At 43.8% G+C, this 25,167-nt stretch overlaps 1 protein-coding gene across 2 annotated transcripts in view; it reads right to left on the minus strand.

The window, feature by feature from the left end:
• Window positions 1-5,836: 5,836 nt before the first annotated feature.
• Window positions 5,837-25,167, minus strand: part of ELOVL2 (ELOVL fatty acid elongase 2) — a 66,827-nt gene continuing 47,496 nt past the window's right edge. For both annotated transcript variants that reach the window (XM_044388743.3, XM_044388744.3), the window contains exons 2-8: window positions 24,812-24,875; window positions 20,537-20,724; window positions 16,557-16,634; window positions 13,535-13,706; window positions 10,941-11,065; window positions 10,325-10,459; window positions 5,837-8,797 (exon numbers count right to left, since the gene is read on the minus strand). In XM_044388743.3, the coding sequence (XP_044244678.1) occupies window positions 8,672-8,797; window positions 10,325-10,459; window positions 10,941-11,065; window positions 13,535-13,706; window positions 16,557-16,634; window positions 20,537-20,724; window positions 24,812-24,875 (888 nt within the window). In that variant the 3' untranslated portion in view covers window positions 5,837-8,671. The remainder of the gene's footprint in view (window positions 8,798-10,324; window positions 10,460-10,940; window positions 11,066-13,534; window positions 13,707-16,556; window positions 16,635-20,536; window positions 20,725-24,811; window positions 24,876-25,167) is intronic.

The following is a 25,167-nucleotide window of genomic DNA, read 5'->3' on the forward strand; positions in this document are numbered from 1 at the left end:
GAAGGACTTTATTCTTGGTGAGAATGCGTCAGTGACGACTTAGCAGAGAATGAGAAACAAACATAGTGGCTTAGGAAGATTAATCCACTAGTAGTAGGAAGACCGAATGCCATCTAGCGGAGGTCTTCACAGCAGTAAAGGCCTCCCCGAGGACACAGTGTGAAGGAGGGAGCAGGTGGGCTAGCTCATGACGGGGAGAGGATTCTAAGAGCTAAGCTTGAGGATGAGTTGATGGAAGTTGCAAACACCAACTTGAGATTTTGGAAGATATCACTTTAGGAATGTTCCCCAGAAAGTCTTCATTCGACACTGTCTTAGTCTTCGAATCCTTATTGAGCACTAACTGTATGCACGGCCAAACTCTGTATGTGGTGCTGAAGATTCTGTGTTGTTATTGTCAAGGGCCTCCAGGAGCTAGCTGTATGATGGGGACAATTACACCAACACGGAAAGCAGCTTGGACCGGAGTTCACCTCCTTTCAACTGAGAGCAGCCTTGTGCCCACCACAGTGAATTCTGGGACCAAGCTGTGGCCTTGGCCTCATTTGTGGTTTCCAGCATTCCTCTGCACTGTAACTTTCCGTCCTCCATGGTGGCTCTTCCCAGTACGTACTGTGATGCTCACCCCACGTCCATGCGGATTAGCTCCTGGCCTCTTTCTCTCTCTCTCTCTCTCTCTCTCTGTGTGTGTGTTTGGTGTGTGTGTAGTTGACACACAATGTTACGTTGGTTTCAGGTATGCAACTTAGTGGTTTGACAACTCTATACATGATGCTATGCTCACAAGTGTAGCTGCCATCTGTCCCCACCCATCACTATCACATATCCTAGACTGTATTCCTTACGCTCTGCTCTTTATTCCCATGACTTACTCATCGCATAACTGGAAGCCTGTATCTCCTTCTCCCCCTTCACCCATTTGGCCCAACCTCCCCATTCTCCTCCCCACTGGCAACCATCTGTTTATATTTTTAGTTCTGATTCTGCTTTTTGTTCATTTATTCATTTTTTTAAGATTCCATTTATGAGTGGAATCACATGGCATTTGTCTTAGTCTAATTTCACTTAGCATAATATCATCAAGGTCCATCTGTGTCTCAAATGGCGCGATCTCATCCTTTCTTATGGCCATGCAGGAGTCCATTGTATATATTGCTGCGCCACATCTCCCTTACCATCTGTTGATGGACACCTAGGTTGCTCCCACATCTTGGATATTGTAAATAATGCTGCAATGAACACAGGGGTGCATGTTTCTTTTCAAGTTAGTGTTTTCGTTTTCCCCAGGTAAATAGGCCCCCAATAGTGGAATTATTGGATCATATGGTATTTCCATTTTTAATTTTTTGAGGAGTCTTTATACTGTTTTCCACAGTGGCTGCACCAGCTTGCATTCCCACCAAAAATGCAGGAGAGTTCCTTTTTCTCCACATCCTCTCCAACATTGCTGTTTCTCCTCTTCTTGAGTTTAGCCAATCTCATAGCCTGAAGTGATATGTCAGTGTGATTTTGATTTACATTTCCCCTGATGATGAGTGATGTTGAGCATCTCTTCATGTGTCTGTCTGCCATCTGTATTTCTTATTTGGAAAAATTTCTATTCAGGTGCTCCGCTGATTTTTTTTTAATCAGATTGTTGTGGGGGTTTTTTTGGTGTTGAGTTGTATGAGTTCTTTGTATATATGTATATTTTTAGATAGTAATCCTTTATTAGATAAATCACTTGCAAATATCTTTTCCCACTCAATGCGTTATCTTTTTGTTTTGCTGGTGGTTTCTTTTGCTGTGCAAAACCTTTTTATTTTGGGGATGCCTGGGTGGCTCAATCGGTTAAGCATCTGTCTTTGGCTCGTCCTGGGATCGAGCCCCTTGTCGGCCTCCTTGCTAAGTGGGGAGCCTGCTTCTCCCTCTGCCTGCAGCTCTCTCTGCTTGTGGTCTGTCTCTGTCTCTCTCAAATAAATGAAAAAAAATTTTTTTTAATTTTGATTAGTCCCTGTAGTTTATTTTTGCTTTTGTTTCCCTTGCCATAGGAGACTTAGAAAAATGTTGCTATCGTTGACGTTAGAGAAATTACTGCCTGTGCTCTCTTCTAGGATTTTTATGGTTTTAGGTCTCACATTTAGGTCTTTAACTCATTTGGAGCTTATTTTTGTCTGTGGTGTTAGAAAGTGGTCCAGTTTATTCTTTCACATGTAGCTGTCCAGTTTCCCCAGCACCATTTATTGAAAAGATGGTCTTTTCCCCATTATATATTCTTGCCTCCTTTGTCATAGATTAATCATACAAATGTCGGTTTATTTGGGGAGGGGGTGTCTCTATTCAGTTCCATTGATCTATGTGTCTGTTTCTGTGCCAGGACCATACTGTTTTGATTACTACAGCTTTGTAGTATAGCTTGAAATCTGGAATTGTGATGCCTCCAGCTCTGTTGTTCTTTCTCAATATTGCTTTTGTCCTTCAAGGTCGTCTTTGGTTCCATACAATTTTAGTGTTATTTGTTCTAGTTCTGTGAAAAATCCTGTTGGTATTTTGATAGAGATTGCATGGAATCTGTAGATTCTCTCGTGGGCTCCAGCTTACGCCGTGAGTTCTAGCTCACTCTTGATCTCCCCATTCTCTACACATCCTCCCTTCCTGACTGCCTCACCCCCCCTGGTGGACTTTGAGCCCTAACACTAGATAGGATGACAACAGCCTTTTAGAGGGTACTTAATCACAGCCACAACTGGATAGTGTCAAATCCCTGTGATGAATCCCTTCATGCGTATGTGTGGGTAACTCTGTAGCGGTTCTGCTGCTGAAATCCTGGGCCCTAATACACAGGGCAGTAGTCCTTTTGCTCCCACAAGAACCTAAAATATGCTTCAAAAGTATAATTCACAATTAGTGATGTTTCAGTGGTTTTTGCTGCTTTTCTCAAGCCAGGTATTGTGAGCTTGGTCTGGAATAGGGGTCTCAGGCTTCATAGTTGGGGCTCCCACGTATTTGATAGGAGTCTGTGAGCCCAGACATGTTTAACAGCATAAACAGATGTCTTACAGAGCGTGGTAACTGCGTCTTCCCTCTAGGAGATGTCCACTAGACAAGAGTTCCTTAAATGCAGAGAACTTGTCTGTTCTCTATATTTTTTTTTTTTTAAGATTTTATTTATTTATTTGACAGAGATAGAGACAGCCAGCGAGAGAGGGAACACAAGCAGGGGGAGTGGGAGAAGAAGAAGCAGGCTCATAGCAGAAGAGCCTGATGTGGGGCTCGATCCCATAACGCCGGGATCACGCCCTGAGCCGAAGGCAGACGCTTAACCGCTGTGCCACCCAGGCGCCCCCTGTTCTCTTTATATTTCATTCCAAACCCTGGGCAATGCCTGGCACATAGGAGGCACTCCGATACTTGCTGAGGGACTGGGGACTCCATTGGAATCCAGGGGTTTAACCTCTGGAATTTTCTTGAACAAAACCCCCTCATCTATATGGAGAATTTCTCATCCATTGAAACTAAGCTCAGGTATTGCTTCCTTTTAGTTTTCTAGGTTTTCTTGGTAAGCTATATTTAATACTTCCATTATTTTATAACTAAACGTTTCTCCATCTACTTTACCAGACTCTGAACTCTAAGGGCAGGTGTCACTGGGATCACTTCTTATGTCTACGTAATACATAGCACCGGACAAGGTAGATTTGACAAATATTTAAGTGAACGTTACTGTTTCTGGAGTTTATCCAAATCCCATAGGACTAAGCTAGCTTTAAAAAAATGAAGGCTGGGGCACCTGGGTGGCTTAGTCGGTTAAGCTCGGCGTCTGCCTTCAGCTCAGGTCATGACCCCTGGGGTCCTAGGATCAAGCCCCACGATGGGCTGCCCGCTTGGTTGGGAGTCTGCTTCTCCCTCTCTTCCCTCTCCCCCCCTGCCCCCAGCCCATGCCTGCATGCTCTCTCTCAAATAAGATCCTACATTAAAAAAAAAAAAAAAAAAAAAAACAAAGGCGGTGGCGGGTAGTTCCACATGGGCTAGCTCAGATAGAGGTGCTTAAATCTTTAAGAAATTGCAACTTTTTTTTTTTTTTTTTTTTTTTTTTTTTTAAGATTCCATTTACTCACTAGACAGAGATAGAGACAGCCAGCGAGAGAGGGAACACAAGCAGGGGGAGTGGGAGAGGAAGAAGCAGGCTCATAGCAGAGGAGCCTGATGTGGGGCTCGATCCCATAACGCCGGGATCGCCCTGAGCCGAAGGCATACATTTAACCGCTGTGCCACCCAGGCGCCCCAAGAAATTGCAACTTCTAATGCTTGTTAAGGAATGTGAAGTTTATTTCCCTCTTAGTATAGGACATCAACCCAGGCAAAACTGCAAAATTTTTCCTTTTGTTGTTCAATGCTCGGGAGTCATAGACCCAAATGCCTTCAGAGGTCAGCTAGTTGTATCGGCGGAAGGCAGATGTGGGAGAACTAACTGGGGCTGGCAAATAGGAGAGCACAGGTCTCCTCCCCGGGCTGCAGGCTGTGGTGCATGCCAACCGCAAAGGTAGGTAGGTGCCAGGAGCTTGGAGCGAGCGTGGCCTCACCCAGGCTGCCAGAGGTGACCTGGCCTCAGGCGCCTTTACGATGGGCTCCCAGTGAGGGGCTCCTAAGATCCTTGATGACCGCATTTACAACCTGTTTGCCCTCCTGCTGATATTCCAGTGCTCCCTGCACAGAGTTTCTTAAAAAGGAAAAAGGACTTACAAATCAATCGCTTTTACCCTTTTCCGTGACTAAAAGTCATGTTTTACTGAAGGTCAAGGGCTATTTTAGGTGACTGTAGTCTCGTGAGTGTGCTGATTTCTTTGTGTGCCTTGGAACAGAACTCTTCCTTACGTGTGTGAATGTCACTGATTTTGAAAAAAGCCCGCCGTAATAAAAACGCCCGCTGAAGTTTTCTTTATATAAACTAAGAAATGTATTTGGGTGAATGCTTACCTTGTATAAACAGCTCTTTCACTTTGCTACAAATTCTTAGGCCTTGCTCTAGAGACAGAAGGATTTATTTTTAAGCATGAATTGATTCTACCCACTGTTTAAAATGAAGTCCCAGTGGGTTAAGAAGAGGCTCTTGAAAATGTCCTGTCGTCCCCATGCCTGAAAACTCAAGTCCCCATTCAGATAGCGAGATTGAAACCCCCTCGAAATTGAAACCTCCCCTTCCCTTTTCCCCTCCTGCCCCATCCCTGTTACTATCCAGGGATTTAAGCGATTTCCTAAGTGGAGTTGAGCACATCTTTTGGACTTGGCTTGTTCTAACGTCACCGTTCCAAACGCTACACTGACACAACAGCACGGTCCGTGATCCTGCTCCACGACCTTGACGTCTGTCTCTGTGGGGCTTTGTCATGGTCAAGTCTCAGCTCCCATCCCACTCCTGAGCTGGAGCAGCTTCCTGTCCGCTGTCAGGGCGCTCTGGGGGGGGGGGGGGGAGTCTGCGGCTTCAGAGCTTCTTCGGTACGGTTCCTGCCTAACACGGTCCCCTCAACCAGGCCAGTGCTCCTCCTCGGGTTATTCTCTAGAACAACTCTGCTCGCTATAACCGTTATATCCTCTGCTCGTCTAATTGGTCTTAAATTTTTCTTGTAATAACCATTTTCTGAAATAGCTTAACTTGGTATATGAATACTATGTAAGGGTAATGTTACATAAAAGGCCATGCATTGCTTATTGAAATGAAGAATTAAACATTTAAAATTAATTGCTAAAATATCCCTTTATTAAAAAAAATTCCTGAGTAATAAATCATTTGGAATACCATGCAGGCACACGTTTTAATGTCTTTGAACCAAATAAGAACAATCTCAACATGCTTTGCTTTAGTGTAAAAATCAATTTATTATACAACAATCATACAGAATGCTTATCTGTCTACAGAGAAAGATGGCTTCTCCTGCCTCCCTGTCCACCCCAATCATGATATTATGTTCTTAAGTATTTTCAAAGGAAAACCAAAAAGTGATATCCTTATTTTCTAAATAAGAAGTTCCCAGAAACATCATAAAATGATATGGAAGAATCAGAATGGTCTCTTACATACAAAGTGCTTTTCCGCCCATCACAGTAAGTATCCTTTTGCCTTACAAATAAATATCTCTCTGATGGGGAGAGGGAGGGCCTTCTCTCTCAATATGTCTAAAGGCTTCACTGTATCATTTTGATGGTTGAAAAGGTCACTTCATTTCCATTTAACATTCCGTTTAAAAAAAACTGGAATTTTTAACGTGCTCATAGTATTATATATTTTCATTATGAGTAAAAGGAAATTCAAGAACAAAAGGTTTTCATTTTTCTAACAGTATAGAGGCTGGCTTTTAACAGTTTTAGGAAAATCACATGAAGTGTAGACATTCTGCTTTTTAAAGTTCCAACACTTAATGACGGGTTAAAATAGTGGCCTGATTCAGTTTTGGTGGCTAAGATTTCATGGCTCTGTGTAATTGTATCAGCCCTTGAATGGTTTAAGGCTAGAAGTGTTTGGTTTGCTTCACTAGATAAAGACGCCATGGGAGACAGCATCCTGCAACCCGCGAGGTCTCCCCCTGCCCTCTGCTGCCAGCTGGGGCCCTCGGTCATTCTGCTGAAGGATGGCTTCCCTCCCTGCTCTGCTGATACCAAGTCCAGGAGAGCACCCAAGCTGCAGGTAAACGCAGAGCGGGGAGACGTTAGAGGCTCCCTGACCGCTGAGAACCAGGTGCAAACAACGAATGTCCGGGGAGGTCCGGCTTCTCCCTGGCTCTCATTTTCTCCCGGGATGCACTTTGAGAACAGATGCTCAACCCTTTCTTGGGACCTAAAACTGAACTGGAGTCCAGTTGCTCTGAGGGGCTGTCTTCTTAGTCCAACCTGTGTTTTGTTATAGAGGAGTACTCGGAGGCGTACTTGAGGCTAGCCCTTATTTTAAAACGAATTTCTGGGAGAGAATGAGACTCGTAACAATACTGTTAGTATGGGATGGAAGGAGGTAGGGATGAAGCACCCTAGAAAAATCAGTTTTAGAAAACTTTTTAGAAAAATAAATCCAAGAGCAAGTGGGTGTCAGCAATGTGTGTTCAGTAAAAACGGACCAAGTCCTCGCATGTTACATGTACAGACATGCACCGCACGTCTGCCACGTGGGCCAGGTCCTGAGAGGGCGGCGGACGTGAGCAAGAAGGGAGAAAACACCATCAGGGTCTCCGTTCAACGTCGTACCAGAGTCCACGCTCTTTTTTAAACAGGGAAAAGAATTTTTAGAAAGCGAGGGAGCAAGGAGGACGGAAAGGCACTCCCGCACAGACTGGACGGGGTCCAGGGAGCGGTGAGCATGCGTTTCTGTCACTTGCACATCTGACCTCAACATTACGAACTACAAGTTATTTTAAGGAGAGGGTAGGAAAGAAAAAGTGTCAAAGGTGACAAGTCTTATAGGGTCTAAATCTTCCTCACAGCTTCAAAAAATATTGTTTCCATTCTTGGTGCAAGTTAATATGGTAAAGTCCAATACTTAGGGAGGGAAAAGAATATATTCACTACTGCTTTCCTCTGCTGTTGTGCTTGTTCTCCGTAGAAAGCGTGTTCCCCGGGCTGGGGAGGGGTGTGCCGTTTGCCAAATCGGCACTTCTCATTGAGGCTCATGACCAGCCCCGCGTAGGAATCTTTCCATCGCCCTTTTTTTCTTCCCGTTTTCCAAAACTTACCCTGCAAAGAGTGCCAGCAGGTATGTGGGGTTACAACAAATAGTGGACAAATTCAATGTCTGTGTTGCCCCAACTGCTCTGATTTATAAATATTCCAGCGGCTTATCCTTCTAGGGAGAAGGGAAGATTCCTTGATCAGAAAGGAACTGGGCAGCCAGATTAAATCCTGCTTTCAAAACTGAGCAAGGTGTCTGTTTACAACCTAACCTCAGGGGATTTAACATAGGAGGTAGCACAAATATACGAATAGTCGCGGAAACCAAATTAGAACTGAGGAATGACTCCTATCTGAAGCCCTGAGCTAGAAGCATTTGGCAGAAGATTTTTTTCTTCTTAGAAAAAGTAATTGTCAAAATAAAATACAAATTTCATTCCCATGTCACTAAGTTGAGACTTAGTATAGGAATTTGACAGACACTACCTTAAAAGAAGTTTTGCTAGATTTTCCTGTCTTCCATTTATAATCCATTTTAGTATTTTCTGGGGTTGAGTCCTAATAGAACAGACAGATGACCTTATTGCTTAATAAGGACTAAGCAATTATTGCTTAATATAGATTCAGACCCTGTAGCTAGAAGGTAATTAACATTTTGTTTTAAACATTTTAATCTGACTAAAACTATTTGAAGACTGGCTTTGGAACACAAGGCTCCACGTTTCCTGGCTTTGTTTGTGTATAAGGCGTTAGAGAGTTTCTGGTGAGGGGTTCAGTCTGTGCGGAGGAGGAGAGAGAAGTGGCACCAGGTCTGAGGTCTACAGAGCTCGGTGTCTGAGGTGACACGGTGTGCTGATGGAAGCATTCAGGGAACAGATTAACCTCATAGCAATATATTAATACATTCCGAGTACAAATGATTTATAAACTCAAAAGAAATTAGTTTATGCTAAAACATATATAACTTTCAATTCAGTCTTTGCTTTAAAACAAGCGAATCTGTTAGGCTATTATATATGCTTTGTCTGTTACTTGACGTTTATTGCGCTTTCTTGTTGATGACCCCGTTAGTCGCGGTGAAGTAGGCTTTGGAAAAACCATTCTTAACTTCTTTCCCTGCAGGTGGCTCTTCCATATTCTTCTTCACTGGCTTTTTCCGGTATGTCTGTTGGATGTATGTATTTCAAAGAGGGGAAGAAAAAAAAAAGGATTCTTGAATAAGACTTTGTCTCTGACATGGCACATAATCTAAAACAGTTCATGATTTTATTGCATATTGGACAAATAAGAATTTTTGTAATAGGACAATTTTTAAGCTAACAGTTAAAAATAAAAATAGGGTAAAAACCAAAACAAATCTGAATTCCGATGAAAGGTTATTTCTTTCAGCTTATCTGCACTGGTTAGGATTTACGTATTATGAATGGCTTAGCATTTAAATTATTCTGTATTAGTTGCTTCCTTGTAGTTCCTAAAAATAAGATCCTTTCCAATTCAAGGAGAAAAAATGCTGTTATTTTAAAAGTCTCAGTACCTCAGATTCTGGCTTGATTTAGGTTTTGGCATATTCTTCCTAATTCTCACAAAATACCCAATTTCATCTTTTTTACTTTTTTTTTTTTTAAGCAGTGGTATTAACAAGGGTCAAGACTGAAATTATAAGCCCAACTCTAACGGAGTAAGCTTCCATTTGAGCGGACAAGTAGGACTGAAGTTCTGGGCGCCTGTCACCCAGCCAGCTGGGCCCCCTACTCCTCAAGGCCTGACACCTGCGCTTTGCTGGAACAGTCTGTTTCTGTTTTTGTTTGGGTGGCTTTGTTTGGTTCCGTCAATGGTTATTCCTTTCGAAATTCTCAAAGGAAACTTTTCTCTCTTATAAAAGACAAGGCCTAGCCAGTCCGATTTCAGAAACACGGGGGCTTAACCACCCGCCAGAGGTTCCAGTTCCCACAGCAGGACTGTGTGTGAAGCCCCTGTGGGTTAACTTGCAGCAAAGGCAAACTAAAAAAAGCACTTGTTGTCTGAAGAAAGAAACACACTTGAGTACAATTTCGAAAGTGCTGTTTTGAATGTAAATGTATGTTCTCATTTCTTTGTCATGAAGCTTCCTATCTCTGTCCCCCGCCCACACAGGAGAGCAACTGAAAATCTACGAGCACCTGAGGTCTGTGCTCTGCCACGGCTTTCATCGGTTTTTAACAGAGTTGCTTTGAAAGTGTTTTGTAGCTCCGTCCCATTTAAATTGTTGATTAAAGAGAAAATGACAGTGAAGAAAAAGCCAATGTGACCTTTCCACGACGGCTGGCCTTAAAAGAATTTTTTCCAAATAGTGAGTTTATAATATCACAGTGCTGATATAGAAACAGCTTAATATTAAATGCATTTAGCTCCCGTTCTTCTCCATTCAAACAGATTTCCTGCATTCACATATACGACTTTGGTGCAAATATATCAGCCAAACGTATGACTTGATTGAACTCTAATAAAATGCCCACTAGGCTTGCACAGTGGTTACCCTTCAAGGGGAGGATGCGGGGTGTGGCCTTCGGAATGCACGTTTCTCTGTTTCCCTTGGGTGCCTCTATTATCCACAAGTCTGTGCTACGTTATTTAGCTGGGAGAATTAAACCTCTATGTAAGGCAAAAGCCCGGTCTTCTACGTTCTGCCACTGAAGATCTACAGGTCACTTACCTGGACGTAAAAATTTAAGAAGAGGATGACTAACGTCAGCATGTAGGACGACTGGAAGATGAGACAGCCCAGGGGGAAGCCGCAGGGCTTCACCACCGCACTCAGGGTGTGCGTGATGGTGAGCACGAACTGCACCTGGGGGGGGGGGGGGGGGAGGCGGCAGGTGAGGCAACCAGGCAAGCCCTAGACAATCCAGTTTGGCATGTTATACACTGAGAACTCCTAATACTCCCTAAGTTTTGCAGGAATCAAATAAAACGCCGAAGCAGCCCACTATCCCATCCGGACATTTGAAACGACACTGGCACACAGGTCCAACTGCCAACCCATTTTCTCGTGGAAGAGTAGCAGCTGAAATCCGTTAGATAAAAACGAATCTGTTAAAATTAATGTCTGGATTAAAGCATCTACATTTCAAAGCCAGCAAGAAGCTAAGTGTCCACAGAGGACAGTTTAACGTACCAGGTTTAATTCTTAAAACGCTAATTTTAGAGAAAAAATAGGCAGCCTCCTCACACAGAAAAGCCTCTGTCGAGGATGACAGACTCCTTGCCTCCATCCCTGAGAATAGCTAGATGCTTCGCACGGAGAAGAGCAGAAAGAAGGGATGACATACCAGTTGGGCCTGGGTGAGATATTTCTTCCACCAAAGATACTTGTGCATGGATGGAAACACAGAAAGGCCGTAGTACGAGTACATGAGAATGTGGATAAAACTGTTGAGCGTGGGTCCGAAGAAACCTGCAGAAGTACAGTATAGAAATGACTGTTCGTTCTTTATCGAGTCGGACTGGGTCTTCCTGGGCCTCATCACTGAAGATGAACTACGGTGCTATCATTTACCAGAATCTCATGCTGATAAATCCACCTTCGTTTCTGTGCTATTACTCCAGGATTCAGTTGCTGAGATAGGACAAAACTGGGACGGTTTTTCAGTCAGAGTGTCAACCAAACAGGTAATTCTTGATTTGCAAAGGCGGTACTGTCTCTTACAGGGTCATTACTATCAGCTAATCTGGGAGAAAACGAAATGTTCGCTTCAAACTGGTGGCAGAATTCCAATGAAAGAGAAGTGTCTCCACTTTCGTGACACCTTTGATGAGCCATTTTGATTGTGGAAACAGAGCTGCTGGTACGTGGCTGAACAAGAGTCAAGGAGAGTATGCTGCTCTATTTATAAATTCTACCTGAAAGGGTCCTAGGAAGCAGGAGATGCTGGGGGAAGGTGAGAGAAGGTCCCGCAGGAGAGAAGGCTGGGACAGAAGAGGGGCCTGCCAGTGAGATTTCCCAGGGCCTGGGCCATCTCATGAACTTCTAGGATAAAGAATATCTAAAACCTAATTTTAGGACCTGTGCTGTGCCCCTCCCTGCCCCTTCCTTCGTGAAGTCCCTGTAGCTGCCATCAACGGGAGTGAATGGTGTTTCAGGAAACCAAAGGAAAAAGCTAAGTTCTATGTTGGCTCAACTAAGCAAAAGGATTCAGCTGCAAGAGGTGAGATGTCAGAGACGGGTTCTTGGTTGGAAACCGGGATACTCACTATCGTGAGGATTAAACCGGTACATACATGCCAAGTGCTTACAACAGTGCCCGGCCCAGTGACGACAGCTTAGTGCTACCTTGGGGTCCAGATGAAGCTGAGTCCTGCAGTGGGAGGGGCTGTGGAGCTCGAGGACCCCTAGTAGCTAGGGCCCCTGGGATACATCAGTTTTACTTTGTAAATTTTGATTTTGTCACCTGGAAAAGGGGCATGATGGGATGGACTGAATAATACTATATAAACTGAAAAGTACTGCATCCATGCTGGCTAATCAATTTAAATTCTCTAGCCTGGTTTTCCAATTCTAGATCAGAGGTCTGGTTAGATAAATGCAAATCAACGAATAAGATATGAAAACAACACTCGCATCCTGTAAGTCCTCTGCAAACACTGGCTGGAATAACTTGTTACCGGGCTTGGATTTACGTGAAAGCACAGAGTTTCAGAGTACCAGCTAGCATAATGTCAGTGGTATTTCTTTTACTCACCTGAGTTTTCATGACTGTGAATGAATGGAAAAGGAGTAGTTGCTGCTCGTAGTTTAATAATATTTTAGGTTCAATAGAAATTGTCACACACACAGCATCTTATCAACAGGAATCGGATGTCTTTACACAGAGATTATGTGAGACTGTCGTTCAGATGCTCAGTGATTTGTAATGAGATAGCTGATAAGCACAAAAACTAAGTACTTAACCTTCAATTCTTGCATGATATTATGGACTACAAATTGATTACAGCATAAGTCTATCATGGTCTTAATAACAAAACTCAAGAAACTAGATTCTGTCCAGGAGCGGTATAGAAATCCCATCTCTTTCTGACTCCCGCACCTGCAGCAATCTCCTTCTTCACACTCCAGTTTCATTTGCATCTTCATAGTCACTGATATTTTTTAAAACGTCAAGAATGTTTGGACTATATCTCTAAGATCCCAAACTCTTTTTGACTGAAGTTTTACCTGTTCTTTCACAGAAAATTTTTAGATGTGGGGATACAAGACAATCAGGAAGTCCTGCTGTCCCTATTGCAGGTCATAATGGACCCACTAGCGAGCTGTGAAATCCCTGTAGTGACAATCACAGCTTTTTGAAAAAGTGCCATAGTATTAACAACAACAACAAAACCCAAAGTGCATCCCCCAGAGCTAGGGGAAATAGTTCCTGAAATTGTTTCATACAAAGTATATACATGTAAAGAGGCTGGGATATAATATGTATTATAGTTCTCAGTTAAAAAATATTGAAAGCCACACACAGTGTGACCTTAATTGTTCAGAATGGAGAAAAAGCCCTGGGAGTGGAAATGGCCCCAAGCTGTCGTGCTGCCAGGGTGACTGTGGAAGGTGCCATACTGATTTCTGCAGGAGTCCTTCAGGCCCTGGGGCTGGAGTAAAATTGCTCCAGCTGGAGTACGTGCTTCTGGCCCTCAGACGTTTGGTGCATGGAGAAAAGATGTTTTTTAAAATTTAAGGTAATACTCAGATTTTGCCAGAATCAAAGACCAGAAACTAACTGGCCGCTGGCAAATAGGTGCTTCCCTGTGTGACAACGCGGGCCACCCCGTGGCCTCCCTTTTCTCTCTCCTGATCCATCTGCAAGCTTCAATACAAGACACTAGAGGTCTCAGAAGACCAATTACAGAGAACTGAAAAATCAACAAAATCACTCACTTTGCCCGCAAGGTATCCAGTTCAAAACACACCACCAGATGTTAAACATGGAGGCGTGATGGTACACGTGAAGAAAAGTAATCTGACTGGTTTTTTTCCGCAAAACGAAGAAAATTGTGTCCAGGAACTCTACGGATTTGGAGAAGTAGTACCACCATAACACCTTGGCTACCTGTAAGAATGTGGAAACAGGAAAGAGCAAAGGTGAGCAACAAAAGTGCCCCTCCTGCTGCCCCACCTGCCTCTGGGCAACCTGGGTGACACTGGCTCTCACTGGTGTGCATTCCTCTCTCAGGCAGGCACACAAGCACCTTCCTGGCATCTCTGCCTCCAGTTTCTCCTTATTCCTAGTGAAAACGAGGTACGCCTCCAACACGCAGATCCGATCAAGTTACTCCTGTGCACCCGCCGGCGGCTATTCCCAGCAGCCCCTCCGAGCACACACCGTGCGCTGTCCAGGTGCTCGGGCTTCCTAGAAGCCTCCTCCCCACATCCCCCCTCCTTTCCCCTCGAACTCGACCTAACCGTCTCCTTGATTTTTCTCGGAAAAAAATTAGAACTAAAATGGATGCCAAAAAAAAAAAAAAAAAAAACGGGTGCAGAGAAATCTATATAACTTATTTTGTATTATAGCTTTGAAGATTTTTTAAAAAAGATTTAAAAATGTGCATCTTAATATTAAAGCTTTTAATTAAAAGGTTTCTAATAAGCATTTTTTTTTTGGTTATGGAAATTGTCAAACATCCATAAAGGCAAAGAGAGTAAGTATAGAGAACCTGTGTCATCTATCACTAAGTTTCCAAGTTTTCAATATGTTTCCAAGTTGTTGAATCAAGTCTATTTCTGAACTTTAGGGGGGTGTAGATTATAAGCAAATGCAAGCTATCATTTTATCTATAAAAACTAACAGATACTTTTTAACATAGCCTCCATGTTCAAATCTGTCTCAAAAATGTCTTTTTATAATTGATTTAATCCGGATGTGATATGGTTCTCCAGTCTGCTGATCGGTAAGTGTCCCCTTCCTTGCTTTTCCTGTCTTCTCCTCACAAAAACTAGATCAGCTATTAGATAGAACTCCTAATACTATGGATTCCTAGTGTTATTTAATACGTGTTTCTCTATCCCCTACATTCTCTCTCACTAGCAATTACATTTAGAGGCTTGACGGACTGAGATTTAGGGGTTTGGGCAGAGTACTTTGCTGGCAGTCGTGTGTGCTCCCTGGGGCATCACACTGGGAGGCACAGAATTTCGGGGTGTCCCACTGACATTCATGGACAGAGTTCAGCCTAATCCAGTCATTATGAAGTTTCCTCATTTGAGAGAGAGAGAGAGCACGCAAGAGTGTGCACGTGCCCAGGCATGGAGGGGGACGGGGAGCAGAGGGAGAAGGAGAAGCAGGCTCCCCGCTGAGCAGGGAGGGTGACATAGGACTCGGGATCCTGGCATCACAACCTGAGCTGAAGGCAGATGCTTAATCAACTGAGCCACCAAGGTGCCCCCATTATGAAGCTTCTCCATTCACTTTCACCCCATAGTTTTATCACTTATAGATGACTGCTGAACAGATCCATCATTTCACTAGGACTTTCAAAAGGATGATTTTCTAATTCTCTTGTCATGTATTTTTTTCTATAGAGAAGAGCTCTTCCTCTATTTGGAAATTCACATATGGAAAGCAAAGTTGCCTTTAACTTTTTTCCCCTAGAAGGAGTTGTTGTTCTAGCAACCTTCAAAAGTCAACAATGGGTTTTTTAGTATCATTTTAAACTTGTGGTTTTTAAATAAATGTAATATATTTCAATCCATTCGTCAGTAATCTTTTTGCATTGTCCCATCTTGAGCACTGGGAGTCCCCTTCAAAGTGGCTCCTAGATCTTTTTGTAATGACCAAGTAGTCCTGGACGGCTTGCTTGCTTTCTGTCACAAGATGTCCTGGATTCTGCTTATACACTTTTCCCATCCCAAACCGGGAACTGGCCGATTCCCTAAGAACTCTAATCCCTTCTGGTGGAAAATTATATTTAGAAAGCACAATCTGGGTATTCATTGCTCACTGCACTGGGCTGTCAGAGACTAGGCCTTTTCTGGAGATAAGAGCTAAAAAACACATTTGTTTTTAGAATAAAGTTAATTCTGATATTTCCAATTTGAATCTGTGACTAATGTTAGAAAAGAGATACTAATAAGAAAGCTAAACTATGTTTCAAATACTAGTTGTAATGATATTAACATTATGTACTTTATTCACAGTGTACCTATTAACAGTCTCCAAAGAGCAACACCAATATTTTTATTGATAGAAACCAAAAAAACTATGGAATACTGTTAAGATAAATCCCCCTAGGGATGTTCAGTCAAAACACTGTGTTTTTAAGTCACTTGAAATAATTCTGTAGGTGGTTATGTCACCAACTTAATCTACGGGTGTATTCACATTTACTTTAGTTTCCAAGCTTTGGGAGGAAGGCTGCCTTGCTTTCTTTTTAAACTTACTTTTGTTTCATATTATGTAAAACACTTCATGGTTCCAAAATCAAATATGACACGAGGTACATTCAGAGAAGTCTAGCTTCCATCCTTATCCCCTTTTGCCTAGTTCCTTCACCCAAAAGGAGAAGGCTTTGTTAGGTTTTGGTTTATTCTGCCACTGTTTCTTTTCAAAAACATAAACACACACACATATCTTCATATCACTTCTTGTACTATCCTAGAAACACCGTCTGCAAGTTGTTTTTGGTTTTGTTTTTTGAGAGAATGTCCCCAAAATTACTCTAACAGATCTTCCTCGTTCCGTTTTGCAGAAGGCTCCCTTTCTGGACGCGTCATGGTTTAGTCAGTCAGTCCTCCAGCACTGGACGTTTGGAAAACATTTTTGTTACCAGGCATTTCTATTAGAACGGGAGGACTCCCTTTCTTATGTACTCCGAGCCCCATCGTCGTATCTGGAAGGAGGAAACCTCCTCTCCTTTTCGAGGAGAAAGGGTTGCAGATGGTCAGTTAGCTTCTCAGGACTCACCCGGACATCGGCTTCCCCGGCGCTGGCGAGATCTTGACACTGTAAGTTGTAGCCTCCTTCCCAACTGGAGAGAATAAGCTGCCAAAGAAACAAAGGAGGAAAAATTAACACTAAAATTTGGAAGAGAACTGAATTCCATATTCATGTCTCTGATTGGTGCCTATTCAAGGTCTGAGTAGGGACTCCCATCCACCTCAGTTTCTCAATCCTGTCCTCAAACACATGTGAGCAAAGGATTTCATTCTTGCTGTTGAACAGATACCAATGGTTGTATTCCTGATTTGGTATAATTTGCTTCTAACCTTTACAGTGGCCCAAAGGACAGAATTTAGCTACCGTTTGAATAATAAAATATTTCATGTAAGGAATCATCTAGTCCTATAATTCTACAGGTGAAATGTAGAATTATGTGTAAACAACCGAGAAAACACTAAAAAAATTTTTTAAAGATTTATTTACTTAGAGAGAGAGAGGGGAAGGGACAGAGAGAATCTTAAGCAGGCCCCCTGCTGAGCACAGAGCCTGACATGGGGCTTGATCTTATGACCTGAGCTGAAATCAAGAGTATGACACCCAACCAACTGAGCCACCCAGTATTAATAATTTAATATTACTTAATATTTAATACTTTGTATTGGCTTACACTTAATCGATCATCTCCATAATTTTATGAAGTACATATTTATTACCATTTTACAGGCCTGAAAACCTGGGCTCAAAGGTTCTTAAGTCATTTTTGTCATTGTATTTATGCTTGTTGGTAATCAATCATTTGTGTGATTATAACTGATTAATACTATACCCCTCATCATGTCGAAAAAACAAAGGGCTCTATAAAGGTTTGTGCCTTTTTTGCTCATCTTTGAATCCACTGTTCCTTGCCCAATGTCCAGCACATAGAAGGCACTCAATGAATATATATGAGAAAATGAACTTTTTAAATTCTGTGGAAAATTCTGCCGAAGAAGTTCTGTCTTTTCTTTCCTGCTATTACTGCAAAAACTTAAAATTCTAGAATTTAAGGCAGGTATATACAGTATTTTCTCCCTTCATCAAATTTTATTTAGGGGAATTTTTTTTTCTTAATTTATGAGAAAATTTTTGACCTTTCCAACTTCAGTAATATGGAGCAGGCTGTCATTTACAACTGCTGAATGAAAAATATCTCTGGATATGAAAAGAAACCTATACATCTGACAAGGCCTTCGAATTTCGATATTTGTGTATATTGTGAAATGATCACCACGAAGTCTAGTTAACATGTTACCTAAGGTAAGCAAAGGCCTACTATTTGTGGCTGCCCATCAGAGGTGTGTAAAGGTATAGCTCTGTTGAAATACATACACAGAGTGGGGAGGGATGGGATGTTAAAGCTGAACTACTAAAAAAAAAAAAAAAAAAAAAAAAAATTTAGATTGTTTAAAACTACCTGACCATTTAGAATCTAAATAGAATTAAGCAGTTGGGGCTCCCGGGTGGCTGAGTTGGTTAAGCGGCTGACTCTTGATTTCGGCTCAGGTCATGATACTGTTGGGGTGGTGGGATTGAGCCCTGCTGTCAGCCTCCTCGCTCAGCGGGGAGTCTGCTGGAGATTCTCTCCCTCTGCCCCTCCCCGCTGCAGGCTCTATTATTTAAAAAAAAAAAAAAGCGAGAGAGAGAGAGAGAGAGAGAGAGAGAGAGAGCGCGCGCGCATGCGCGCACACACAATCTTCCAGTGGCTTGCCATTGTATTCAGGATAAAAGGCAAAATCTTTCCAAGACCCTCATTGAATCTGCCACCTCTCCACCTCATTGTGAATCGTTCCCTCCTCTGTCCAGGGTGTTCTAGCTGCATTGCTGCTTTTATGGTCTTCGAACACCCCAAGTTTGTTTCTGCCTCAACGCCTTTCTGTTTGCTGCCCCTTCTGCATACACACACTCTCCCCAGATCTTCCTATGCTTGTTTTCATCATTCAGTTTCTGCTCAAATACCACATGCTCCGAGAGGCCTTCCTGCCCCACCACCAGCCCACCGCTCACTGTTGTACAAGGGGAAGGCTGTGCTGGAGAATCTAGAACAGAATCTGACACGGTGTACGAACTCCACGCATACTTGTTGAAAGAACGTTAATAATTTCTGCAGTAACTTCCTGGCCTACGCAAACATCTGAACTGGGCCTAACACGTTAGCAAGGTTAAATCAACCTATCACTCAACTAGTGGCTGTTAGACATACCCCAAAAGTGCCCAAGACCTTCTGCCCGCCCTGGAAGAGGCTACAATCAGCGGAGACTAGGGAGGCAATCGATAGTAGCGATTTGGAACCACGAGGTACAGAAGCAGGAGAAGAGCAAAAGTGGATAAGACATAAAATTCACAGCAGGGAATGGGCTCAGGGCAGACGTCCTCCCTAAAAAGGAGCAGAAACCATTTACTTGTTTGAACACTATTGTTCCAGTTCCTCTCATGGTGAGGACTGCGCACGTCAGTGTTTACACAGCATTTTCACATTGACTAACTCCCACTGCGTACTAGGCTGTGAGCTTGTCAAGTCCGGAAGTCACGTGTTACTCATCTTCCTATCTCCTGGGCTTATTAGTTCAATCCACAGCACAGCACAGGTGCGCACAGGATGTTGGTGGAACAGAACTGATGAACCTTACAGCTCACTCGGGGTAAGTAGGACGAGGACCGATCTCCATCTTAACAGTAAATTGCCCGAGGGTCAGGGAGCCTAAGGCACAGCTCTCCCGTGACAGCGAGAGCGACAGTACCCCCCCAGTTCGGAATTCCGGTCTTCTGACCCCACTACCCCCACGCCTCCAGCAGGTGTCTAAGCTTCCGGTGGTCAGACTTGCAGGTGCCGCGGGTGCCGCTTCTGAAAACAACCCAGGAAAGACCATCTTTCCCTTTGGTTCTTCCCAGAGAAACGAATCCTGCCAGTTGCTAGATCTTGCGAGCTCATGTGGTGAAGGAAAACTTGCCCACTTGCAAAGCTAACTAGGGATTCCCCTTTCAGAGTGAGGCAAATTAGAAGCGATGTGACAGACGGCAGCACGGCCTTCCTGACCCCAGATTCCATCGCCGGTCCCCTCCTCGCGGGGCGGTAGGCGTGGAAAGGAACGGTTCTGAACCGTCCTCAGAACGAGGCACAGACTGAACTCTGGTTCTGAACCGTCCTCAGAACGAGGCACAGACTGAACTCTTGGGTGACAGGATCTAGACGTTAGGCAAGGATTTCTGTTCTTGTAGATTCGAGGACCAGGAAGGCAACTACACTCGTGCCACAATCAGACATGTGTGACTGAACACGGAGGACTTTATCCTGACTGTTCCCCCAGGTTTGCTCATGTTTTTGTCTTCCCTCCCCGAGGCTGCTCGCTGGAGCAGCTGTATTTGGCGCTTTTCGATTCTCCTTTGCAGGGGACTGGCACGGCCTTTGATGAACAGGCAGGGCCATTGTTACTTGTTCTCCTTCTTGTAGAATTCCTTGGGTTTGGCACGTTGCAAAGGAAGGGGCGATGTGTGATGTAATGGGGGCGGCCGGAGCTGGGCTGGAATGTCAGTCCTGAGAAACAGGCCTGCCACTGTCACTGGGGCCCGAAGATGCGGGCAGCGGTCCTGCAGGGACTACGTATTTGTATGTCAAACCAACTGCATTTGATACTTACGTCAGCTTAAAAACCATCCTGTCATTCAATAACGATCTGTTCTCGGGCAATTTATCTTTTCCAAGCCTCAGTGTCAATTTGTAAAAGGAGAAAATCAAAACATCTGAGCTTTAAAGGCCCATTCAGATCTAAACTGTGATTTTAAATTACAGTGAAAGACTAAGGACGGAAGGGATGAGAAAAATTCAAGTTAGAAACAAGGGCTTCCGAGACTTTCAGAAAGACTAAGAGCAAACGCTGGAACGGTTCTGGAGCTGTTAAAGGACGGCACTGACCGCTCGCGGGGACCGCTGCCTCACTGGCCCCCAGCTCTGCTTCGGACCCACTTACCTCTGCCAGCATATAGAGGGAGAGGAGTGTGATTCCGAGATTGTACAAGGTGAGGGTACCCTTGAGGGAAAGAGCAGGTCTGTTCTTCATGTATTTGTTACCCAGCCATATGGAAAGCAGATACAGGACAGTAAGAAAAAAGGTGGGAAGGTAAGAGTCCAACATGAACCATCCTCTGACTCGAGAATCTGAAAAGAAACACATAGAGAATCCTGAAAAGCAGCACTTCTGTTTAGTTATAAAATTTTATCACATATATTTAAAACATTTTGGGGTTTTTTGGTCTTTTGGTTTTTTACAGGGCTATGTCTGACATACAACATACGAGTTTCAGGAATACACCATGATTCAATATTTGCAAATACACTGCAAAACGATCACCACAGAAAGCCCAGTTAACATCCATCACCTTAGTTACAAAAATGTTTTTCTTTGATGAGAATTTTAAAACCTATTGACACGTGTATTTTATTTGCATATACCCAATATGACAAGCAAAGTACTAAGCTGGATTTGGGTTACGGTTCAGAAGAACCACCCCACAGGGGTGGAGTAGTTAAAGAAGGTTTCATGGAGCAAAGAGAACACAGAGTGACAGGGACAAGTAATTAAGGTGGGAGGTGGTAGTTCTAGCATCTTCTTTGGAACAGTTACTATGTTTATGTTTATTTACATTAACTCAATAAATAGGAAGTACTACTATGCCATTTTGTGGGTGAAAACCAGCTCAGAAAGCCACAGTAACTTGCCAAGTGCACACAGTAGTGGACAGCGCGTCGGGATCTAAATTCCTGTCTGGTGCCCAGCCCCTTAGACCTGCTGCTGCCTCCTTCAGGGAAGCTGGGAGTAGGCAGGAGAAGGGTATGGAGAGTGTATTCTACTTCATAAAACCCCCACTCCCCGGACCTCGCCGAGGACCCACGCTCCCCAGAGCTCACCAAGGATCACTGCGCGTAAACCAGGCAGAGGTCAGAGTTCAGCCGAGCCAGAGCAGTGGGACTGCACAGCGAGCAGGGGAAGCTCCAGACCACAAAGGCAAAGCCTTGGAGCTGATGACTCAGACGTGTGGGCTGAAAGACAACCAAGGACCTAAACCTGACCATGGACTTGAAAGTGTAAACAGCCAGGGGGTAAGGACCAAGACATGCCAAGCGTTCCTTACTCTGGAGAGTGAAAATGTAAAAATCTAAATAAAATACACAGAATAGATCTATAATATAATTAGGAGCATCTGAAAAGAACTGTAGGCACAAAATGAATTTAGTTCTCTATTCTGCTCTTTTTTGCTGTTTATGTAAAGAACATAATTTGGCCCACACTTATAAAAAATAGCGTGCTGTTTCTCATCTCTGTAAATGGAGTTGGGAGGAGCGGATTTTTCCAGCAGGTCATGCATGTATGCCCTTTTCTTCCTGCCTCTGCTTTTCCCACATCTGTGCCCCTCTTTCTGCTCCACTCAACCTACCCTGCACACCCCAGCTTCATTTACTGCACCCCATCTGACAGTACCTAGAAAAGTGCCTTCTCAGGCCCTCACCGTCACATCACCTGTTCTGTAAACCCCTCGGGTTGTGACAGAACAAGGTAGGAAAGGGGCTCATCTCAGAGTCCATGTGACTAACAGAGATTACCTTTCATACAACTAGCTGGTGACCACTGGTCGTAAAAGTCTGTGCTATGCGCCTGCCCCTTCCTAATGTCCACCTCTGTATCTAAACCCTACACAGCCTCTCAAGACCGGATAAGTGTCCTGCCCTTTGAAGGGAGCTGTTTTCTAGAGCTCTTTCATAAGTACAGCTGCTCATCTGCGTGACAATTGTCATTGTAGAATTAAGATACTATCTTGGCTGTAATACTGTTACTACAACTAACATTTACGGAGCACTAATCCTTTTACGTGCATTCACGTATTTAATTCGCAAAGCAATCTGATGATATAGGTGATATTTCTAACAGTTTTACTGAGGTATAATTGATACACGTGCACATATTTAATGTGTCTGGACTTAAGCAAACACCCACGATGCCACCACCACAGTCAAGATAATACACACACCCACCATACAGGTGAGATTACTATTCCCAGTTAAGGTCTGAAAAAAAAAAAATCGAGGCACAGAGAGTAAAAAAAAGTTAAGTACTTGCCCTAAACTGCTACCTTACCTCCTGTTAGAGTGTTATGGATTAAACTGTATCCCCCAAAAGATATGCTCAAGTCCTAACTCCTGAGACCTGTGTGACTGTGACCTTATTTGGAAAAAGGGTCTTTGCAGGTATGACCAAGTTACGATGATGTCATACTAGATCAGGTGGCCTCTTGCCCAGTGACTGGTGTCCTACATAAGGAGGGGAGATTGGGACACAGGGAGGAGGAGCCGTGTGAAGATGTGGACAGAGACTGAGGAAATGCATCTCCAAGCCCAGCAACGCCAAAGATTCCTGACAACACCAGAGGCAGGGAACACACTGTTTCCTAGAATCTCAGAGGAAGCACGGCCCTGCCAACACCCTTTCAGACTTGCAGCCTCCAGCACTGTGAGAGAATAATTACTAGAAAACCAGTACACATGGTTTAACTTCCTACATCCCCGTTGTTTCAGACGCGGTAGTCTGACGTCCCCCCACATCGAACCTGCTCTGCGAGATTGGGCCCAGGCTTCTACTCTCTCACTTATGCGTCCTTTAGTTCCGAGTCATTAAGTATAGATCAACTGGCACGATGAGTCAAGCACATATTACAAAACGAATACAGCCCCTGAAGTTGTTTTCTTTTGTCATCGTCCTATAAACGTTTGCTGCATTTGTCAAGGAGGATAATAACTGTCCCAACCAAAAGATAGGAACAAATATTTCTAATAAGATTGATTATCTTTGGGACATAAGTGTTAGCCCCGGATCTGTGTCAGATATTTGCCCCGAACAATAGCCCGTGATGGTAACATGGACTAAGTAAGTACGGGAGAGACGAGGGAACACCCAGAAGTCTACGAGGTGGCCTGCCAGCCGACTTAAGCTTGTGCCACTTTCAGGAAGGGGAAACGGATTCTTGATGGCCCAGATTCCTGTCATTGTGGAGGTCACCTGATCTGGTTGTCAACTGTCAATCTTACAATCTCCTCGCTACAAAAGAACCTTCCATAAAAATGACCAGAACTAAGTAAACGACTGCATCCCAATCCTTCCGTGACCCCCATCCACATAATTCCAGATCACGGTGATCTTAGTGAACAAAGCTCAGTGTGAACTCGGGTCAGAGAGACCGCTGTTTCACTCTCTAGTGGCAGTGTCAGATAGAAAGCCACAGTCACTAAGGAGCCCCGCATGCCCACGTTAGAGCACTGTGCCCCCTGCGTGAACCATCTTCCCACCCACCAGAACTGTGAGGCAGAGAACACAGTCAGTAAAGCTTAGGAGATAGATATCCTGCCCTGCCTACCCCCACAGGACCGTCACAAAGATAAAATGGGGGGAAAAAAAACAATGTGAAAAAATTTTTAAAGCTCCGTACAGGGGCGACTGGCTGGCTCAGTTAGTGGAGCGGGTGACTCGATCTCGGGGTTGTGAGTTCAAGCCCCACGTTGACTGTAGGGATTACATAAAATCTTTAAAAAAACAAAACAAAAAACTACACACCTCTATACAATCACACTGTATCGTTATATTAAAACTATACAAATAGTCATTCGTTTAGGATAGATTCTAAAGCCTATATGGAGACTGAAGGGTCTAAATAAGCTCTACACGATTCTGTTTATAAAGATTTTTGAGACAGGAAAACCTCATTTCCCTCCACCCCCTACCTAACAGTGCTGGGGAAATAACTGGTAGAGAAGCACAGATTTTCCAGTTTGTGAACCAGCAGGGCTCAAGTGAAACAAAGCATGTTGTTTGGGAAATAATCATTTATCGGCAAGCTGTGTGGTGTGACTAAGATGTCTGGGGAGCCGTGACAGGAGCTGGACGGGACGGTGCTCCCTGGGCTCGGTGACCGGCTGACTGCGCACGCGCGGAAGGTGGGCGGTGAGTGGGCGGCGCGGAGAGGAAGTCCTGTGCGGCAGGACAGCCATGACCTGCGCTGGGAGCCCGGGAGCACTGTGCTCCGTCCCTGCTTGCGGCCCCCAGACTTTCATCACAGGGAGGCTTTCTGGATGTTCTGGGAGAAGGATATCAAAGGTGAGGGAAGTTAAACCTCTACATGTTGAGGACCCTCCCGTTCAAAAGACACCGGAAGTGACGAAACCCTCTTCCAGTGAAGTTCTCCAGTAGCTTACTCACCTCGAGGTCCAAACATATTGTCCAAAAAAGCATTGATTTCATCATCGAAGGCCTTTAGATGCTCCTGAAAAGATAAAGAAAAAATTACTTAAGTGGTTTTTTTGGGAAACTCCCAAAACAGACCACTGCCAACAGAACAGCTGCCAGAATCTCCCAGTCCTCACTTCAGAGACTTAAGGAAAATGGGCGTGTTAAATGCAGCCTCACCCTTCACGAGCTTGTGTGGATTTGGAAGGAAACAAATTTCCTTTCCTTAGGCAACAGGAGTCCTGGAAAACAGGCTTGGTACACTTAAACACTGAAAGGTTATTGACCTTAATTTCATTTCCCTCTAAAACACTTAGAGGCATGAGCTC

This window comes from Ursus arctos, unplaced genomic scaffold, assembly GCF_023065955.2.
Source record: "Ursus arctos isolate Adak ecotype North America unplaced genomic scaffold, UrsArc2.0 scaffold_31, whole genome shotgun sequence".
NCBI lineage: Eukaryota > Metazoa > Chordata > Mammalia > Carnivora > Ursidae > Ursus > Ursus arctos.